Source organism: Quercus suber, unplaced genomic scaffold (assembly GCF_002906115.3).
Source record: "Quercus suber isolate HL8 unplaced genomic scaffold, Cork oak 2.0 scaffold_1235, whole genome shotgun sequence".
Lineage (NCBI taxonomy): Eukaryota > Viridiplantae > Streptophyta > Magnoliopsida > Fagales > Fagaceae > Quercus > Quercus suber.
In genome coordinates this window covers 8689-15965 of record NW_027070630.1, presented here as the reverse complement: position 1 = coordinate 15965, position 7277 = coordinate 8689, and the positions used below count along the sequence as shown (strand labels likewise).

The following is a 7277-nucleotide window of genomic DNA, read 5'->3' as shown; positions in this document are numbered from 1 at the left end:
TTTTATTGCTTTTAATTAAAGAGCTCACTAAATGTAAATCTCCAAATGAAAAGAGATATTGAGCTGCAAAAACCTGTCGCACATACTAGTATTTGACTAGGAAAAAGGGAAAGCGACCATAATATATTGTATGATGCCCAAAAAGCCAAAGGCTAACTCATCAAATTGAAATATTGAAAATTTCAGGCATTAATCTCATAATGAGATGTATTGATTCAAAATGATTAAATGTTATGATGCATATGGAGCCAAATGAAAAGTTTCAAAGAAATGTTCTCAAGTTTATGTGGGAGGTCATATATGCACATTTCTATGATTGAGATGGATCACATTATTTAGTGCTAGTTGTATATGCTTTGATTGAATTGATTATTGAAGCTTCACATTAAACTAAGGACTATCTCACCTTTGATATTCACATACAATACACAAGTCTATGTTCAATGAATGCCATATTCATTTGTATGATTGTACTTGTTTAAATGTGTTTTCACAAGCTCAATCTTTGTTGATCAAATACAAAAAGATTTTTGAGTGTTTTAGATTATTTTTGGAAAGTATTTTGTTTTACAAAAATGTCAAAAATTTTAAAAACAGTGTTGCCCTATTTTGGCGACTCAGTCGCGGGTTGGTCTAGTCGTATGCCCCAGTCACGAGCTCACTCCGAGATTTTTCGTGGCTCACTAGTGAGTCAAGGTTTTAGCTGCGAAAAATACTTAGAAAATTTTTCAAATTTTGAGTTTTTGTGATTTTCGCGGCTTAGTGTGGTGACTTATTCAGGGGTAGAAGGTCCAATCGCGAGGGGTACATAGAGATTTTTGTGGCTCCCCTGGCGACTATCTCGCGGGTAGACCTTCTAATCATGAAAAACACTTAGAAATTTTTTTCAAGAATCTTAACTTCTATGTGTTATGCGGCTTACCTGGCGACTTGATCCAGTCATGAAAAATGCGTGTTTTGCGTTTTAAGGACAGTTTTTCAAAAACTTTTCAGTTTTTCCTCGATTTTCAGTGACTGTTCATTGTCTTCCCTAAATCTCTCTTTCAAACACTACTTGTCTCTCTTGCAAAAGTTTCCATTTTTGCATCATGTCTACTTCAAACATCAAGAAAAAGGTATGGGTTTTCTCTATCTCACTTTATTGTTCTTGATTTAAGTATTATTTTCTTGATTTGTGAGATGCAAGTGTGTTCTGCGAAATAATGTATTCGAACATGAGTTTGCCTAAAATGTTGGGTATGTTTGTTTGGGGTTGTTTTCTCTTGTTGCTGAGTTTATTTAGTGTCATGTTTTTTGCATCAGGTTGCTAGTCTTTGTTCTGAGCATTGATATTTGATAGAGTTTTTACTCTTTGGGCATATTGGTTTGGGGTTTTCTGTGTTTCACTCTGAATGTGGTTTTGGGTTTATCAAAATGTATGAGTTTTTGGAGTGTGTGGCAAGCATTGTTTTGATTTTAAATCACCATATCATGTGTGTGCTGCTGCCTTGGGGTTTTTCTTGCACATTTCATACTCATTATGTCATGTTTCATTGACATATGCTCTCATTTGTCTGAATGTGATTTTCATTGTCCATTTCTAGTTATTTAATGCTTGCTCCTGTCTGCATCTATACAAAATAAACTTGTTTGTTTTGATGTAGTTCTGATTTGATCTATCCATCTTTTGGTTATCAACTGTGCTTGGTCTGTGTGCTGACTTGACACTCTATTACTCTCTTTGTAGCTAACTTGTTACTAATATGTGTGCATTTCCACATATTGTGTTTTGCTCTTGTTGTGGCTTCTTCTACTTGTTTACAGATGCCTCCTACTTCTTCCAGAAGACTCCTACTAAGAAGGCTGACAAAAGACTAAAAATGGACCACAACTTGTTTAGGTCTGTTCAGCACTTTGAGAGATACAGAGATTTTTTCATAAAGAGAACAATTATCTAGGAGAGGTTTGTGGATCTAAATGATTTGAAAGATACATTCATTCCAGAATGCTTTGAAGGTAGAGGATAGGAGAAGTTACTGGGTGACCTACCTCTTGTATGTGAACCTTTAATAAGGAAATTTTATGTAAATGCAAGCATAAGGGAGGATGAGTTGTGCTGGGTCAGAGGTCGTGAGTTCACCTTAGATACTCATGACATTGATGAGGTTCTAGGGCTTGAGGGTTTAGAGGATTATGAATTCACTGATTACAAGGACAGAATGCTCTCTCTAGACACTATCCAAACCAGGATTGGTGGAATCAAAGAAGGAAAATGCCTCAACACTAATGCCTTCCCAGTTGACATGAGGTGTCTGACCACAATCATGATGTTCAATTTATATCCTATAAGAAAAAGGACTACCCTTACTAATGCCAGAGCTATCTTTCTCATGGAGCTGAAGGAGAAAACATTCATTGACATAAGTTCTCATATATATGACACAATTGTGGATGAGACTAGTACCACCTCAAGACCCAAGCTGATATTTCCTAGTCTTCTCATGAGGATTTTCAAAACAAGGGTGTTGCAATCCCTCAAGATATCAGTCCTATGACTCTTCTATCAGCCATAAACAAATTCACTCTCACAAGAATACAAGTTCGTCTTCCAGGAGATGAAGAGGAGGGTGACCAAGGAGAAGGTGATCCTATAGAAACTGAAGCAGAGGCTGCAGGACAGATTTCCACACCCAGAAGCAGAGCCAAGAGGAGCAGGGCTTCTACTTCATCAGCTGTACCTCCTAATGCATTTCAGATCATCCTAGAAAGGCTTGATGGACTCAAAGAGGTTCAAAATCAGTATACTGAAAGGATGATAGCAATGCAAGATCAGCTTGATGTACTTTCAGCTAAGTTTGTTAGCATCTACACCAACTAGGAGTAGTGACCCTTTGGCCATTCCAGTCAAAAAAGAGGAGAATTTTTGGGTTACACTTGAGGGGGAGTGCTTGTTTGAGGGGGAGCCTTCATTATCATATGCTGTTATGTTTATAGCTTTGATATTGTGTTTTGGTTAAATGCTGTTATTATTGGTTTGTTACACTGTGGTATTAGTTATTGTTTGGCTAAAACTCATAATTCTTGGATAGTTTTGAAACTTTGGTGGTAGCCATTCAGTATATAATATGATGTTATTCAGCATATTTTACTTTATGAGTTTATGGTTTGTACCTGCTACCTTTGTAGGTTTTTAAGATTCTTAGTTTATTGGTTTATACCCGTGTTGCTTTTGTAAACTTTTAGGGTTTGTTTCTATGCATTTTATAGGCTTTGTTGCATTGTACTTCAAGTTAAATGTTAAAAATTTTCCTTTAGTACTCTCACTCTTGTGCCCTTGTAAGATTTTATTCCTAGATGCATATACTTCATGTACTGTGCATTGGTTGAGTGTTGGTCATTCAAGTGATTTGCTTTGTACTTATCAGCTTGAATGTCTTGATGTTCATTCCAAGTGAGAAAGAGCATTGTGGTCACTTTCTTACAGTGATTGCTTGTTTGGCAAGCCATGGTTTATTACTTTATTCCATTTTTGCTTGATCGCATTGTGCTTGTTCCATATACATTACAAGTTTTCTGCATACAATGATTTTATTGTGTTTTAGGAGATGTTTTGGTTTATGGTTCAAGAGCTTCACAAATTCTAAAGTTAGGTGTGAGTGAGTTTTCCAAATGTTCCCAACTCACACGTTAAGTTTAGAGTTTGTTTTAGGGTTTTGTCACGGAATAGCCAAAGGGGGAGATTGTAAAGTTAAATTTAATCAACCATCTTCTTGACTTTATTCCATGCCAAATTTGCTTGTATTTTAGCATTTAGTAACCTTGTATTTAGGTGGGAATCTTGTAAAGGTAGTAAGTGAGAGAGTGTGAAGAAATGCTCTAGATTGTGCAAAGAAATAGGGACTTACGACTGGATCTCGCAGGTGGCTCGCGGCTTGCAAGTTGCCAGAAGGTGCACACGTGCCAAGCATGCCAGAAGCTAAAGAGTCGCGCCAACTATTGCACTATAGGACAAAAGTTCCAGGCTGGTTAGGCAGTTAGCTCGCGGCTTAAACTCACGACTCAACCCAGTCGCGAGGTCAAGTCGCCAAAACACCCTGTTTGGGAAAAACTGACGTTTCACATTCCATTCTTACCCTAGTATAAATACCCCTCATTCCTACGAAATGTAGAGAGCTTCTAGAGAGAATTTTGAGAGAGAAACCCTAGAGAAAAATAAGATTGACTCATCCACAATCTTCACCTAAGAGACTCTTCAAATTCCTCCACTCTCTTCCTCTCTATTGATACATCCTTGAGAGGTTCTTGACCAAATCCTTTTCTCACCATACCTACGTCTGTGAGAAGGTTCTTTTAGTGCTAAGGGAAGCAGTTTGGAAGGGACCAATGACTATTGGTTGATGCTATGGTTTATAGCGGAATTCGGTAAGCTAGAAAAGAAAAAGGATCGGCGCAACCTCATTGGAGCAAGAAGCTTAGAGGGCTTAGGTACCTAGGTAGATTAGGCTTGGAGGGTCTATTGTTGTTCATGTATCCCAACTATATTTTCTAGTGGATTATTGACTGCTTGGAAGGCAGCGAAGAGGTTTTACGCCGAGGACTTCGGTTTCCTCTTCGATAACACATCGTGTGTTGTCCTTATGTTTGCATCTCTCTTCCCTTTATCTTTACCATCTAATTATTGCTATGATTGTGATTATTTATAGTTTAGATTGTTTATCAATTCTATTATAAGCTTGATTATCATTTTTCCCACATACATTGTTTGATATAAAGTTTGAATTGGTAATTTATTGTTTGGGGGTCTAAACGTTCATAGTGTTTTTAATGCTATTTGAACATTCACCTTCACCTTCACCATCTTCTCGGCACACCCAGCCCCCTTCTCCTCTTGCGAATTGTGTAATTACTATAAAGGGATCCCAGTGACGGGCATTCCTGCTCGGCCTGCTTCTTTTGGTCGATTTGCTCTTTCTTCCAATTGACTATGGCGACTAAGCATTGTTTGGCCGCCTGCTGGCTTCCTCGTACCACAGTGATACCTTGATCGGTAGGGAACTTGACTTTTACGTGTACAGTGGACGGGATAGCCCCCATTGCATGGATCCATGGCCTTCCTAGTATTGTCGTGTATGGGGAGAAGGAAGCAACTACTATGAATGTTACCACTACCTCCTTGCCTTCCATATTCACAGGTAGAGAAATCTGCCCCTCAGGAACTACCACTTTACCGTCGAACCCAACCAAGGGCGTACTATACTTTGAAAGATCCTCGTTCCTGAACCTGAGCCCCTTGAATAGGTCCGGATACATAACGTCAGCCCCGCTTCCCTGGTCTCTCATTATTCTCTTCACAATGAAGCCGCCTATTTGGGCCACGACTATCAATGCGTCGTCGTGCGGCTGAACCGTTCCTTCAAATTGTTATTGTCGAAAGCGATCAGTTCTCGCGTGGGCTTCATCTTCTTTTTGGGCGGTAGCACGTCTGAGCTTCCTTCCACTGATACCACGGTCAACACCTCTTTCCTTCCTACCGCGGTGAGGCTCTTTGGGGCAGCATGGATAACTTCAATTATCCCAAAAGGGGGTGGGAGGGGATTCGCCCTCTGTGGGGCGTCTTGCCCTGTTCCTCGGTCCCCTGCATCCATCACAAACTCCTTTAAATGCCCAGCCTTGGCCAGCTGCTCGAGATTATCTCTCAACACTTGGCATTGCTCGGTAGTGTGGACCTTATCCTTGTGGTAAGTGCAGTACAAATTCTGATTCCTCCTAGACGGGTCACCTCCCATCTTGTTCAGCCACTTAAAGTACGACTCGTGCTTAAACTTGTCTACAATCCTATGCACTAGCTCCTTAAATGTTACATTCACCTCCTCTACCTGTGCTTTTGGTTCCTGAATCCTCAAATTCCCTCGGATCCTGGGTGGGTAGTTGTTTTGCTGAGGACGATTTATCGCAAGCACTTTACCTCTGCTTTGTAGCCAGTCGTCTTCCAACCGTTTGTATTCTTCGATGCACCTCATCAGTTGTCTCATGTCCTCGGGGGGTTTCTTAGTCAATGATTTCCTTAGTTCTGAGTCCTCGGGCAACCCCATTCTGAAAGTGCTTGCAGCAATCTTTTCGTTCCCTCCGCCGATCTTATTGTAAAGCTTCCAGTACTGGCCAACATAGCTATGAAGGGTTTCCCCCACCCTCATTTTCATGGACAGCAATGCGTCTACCGATTGTGGCACCCGGCTACAAGTTACAAACCGGATCCCAAACTCCTGTATTAGCTCGGCGAAGTTATGGATGGTGCCTTTCTGTAACACATTAAATCATCTTAGAGCGGTAGGGCTAAGGCTTGAGGGAAAAACCTTACACATCAGTGTGTCATTATGGGTATGCAGAGACATCATCTGGATATAGTGACTGACATGCTGTACCGAGTCAGTTTTCCTATCATAAGAGTTGAATTGAGGGCGCGTGAACCTATCCGGCATTGGGGCCCGCTCGATGCCAGCCGAAAATGGAGACCTGGCAGCTCTCCGTAGGGCACGGCTCATTGTATCCATGGCTGCATTATGGGGCCGTTGCTCTTCTGGGGAATCCAAACCTCTGTCTACATATTCTCGTGACCGCGAATGATCTCAGCGTTGATGGGATTCCTGCAAATGCGAACGTTCCCTTTGCCGGTGAGATTCTCATGAACGAGATCGTTCTCGGCAGTGGTTGTGTCTGGATTGATTGGATCCCGTCTCGTGACGATCTTCTCGGGTATTGGACCTTCTTTCTCGGTTGTCTCAATCCTTTCTGCGGTTCTTGTTCTCCACTTCCAACTCCAGATCTCTCACCAACCTGCGCAGCCGCTCAAGCTCTTCATCCCTATCGTCGAGTTGCCTATGCCCTGAAGCAACGGCTACCATTCGCTGCATTTGGTACGACCCTTCTTTGAGGCCAGACCTCTCCTGCTCCCGTTCGTGATTCCTATCTTCGTGCCTCTTTTGCCTCTGTTCTCGCCAGGAGGATCTCCGAGAAGATTCCATTGAACCACTTTCAGCATCACTCCTAGAACGTCTCCCGGACATCCTCTCGCATGTGAGTCTCGGCGAAACCACGGCTTTGTAGGAGATTCCCACAGATGGCACCAATTGTGCGCACCGAATGAGAGGCAAATGGGCTTGGCCTCACTTGGGCTAACAACTTATTTGAAAAGTGGGTTTAGGATTTCCCACGATGGGTGGTCCTCGGCACAGAGACTCTATAAGGTCCTATTTCTGTTTTCTCTCCCTCTCTCTCTCTATCACCCTTTTCTCCTTTCT

The 7277-nt window shown here is 41.5% G+C and overlaps 1 protein-coding gene across 1 annotated transcript; it reads right to left on the bottom strand.

Moving 5' to 3' along the window:
- Positions 1–5360: 5360 nt before the first annotated feature.
- Positions 5361–6530, bottom strand: LOC111990521 (uncharacterized). The gene is made up of 2 exons (XM_024022303.1): positions 6393–6530; positions 5361–6278 (listed from the first exon to the last, which is right to left on the bottom strand). The coding sequence occupies exons 1-2, from the start codon at positions 6528–6530 to the stop codon at positions 5361–5363; spliced, it is 1056 nt and encodes a 351-aa protein (XP_023878071.1).
- Between the last annotated feature and the right edge of the window lie 747 nt (positions 6531–7277).

What these genes read in the sequence shown, in the direction of transcription:
- LOC111990521 (XM_024022303.1), bottom strand. Translation starts at nt 6,530, where the DNA reads ATGGATACAATGAGCCGTGCCCTACGGAGAGCTGCCAGGTCTCCATTT. An exon ending in AAACTGACTCGGTACAGCAT is followed by an intron (nt 6,279 to 6,392) that starts GTCAGTCACTAT and finishes AATGTGTTACAG; the next exon opens with AAAGGCACCATCCATAACTT.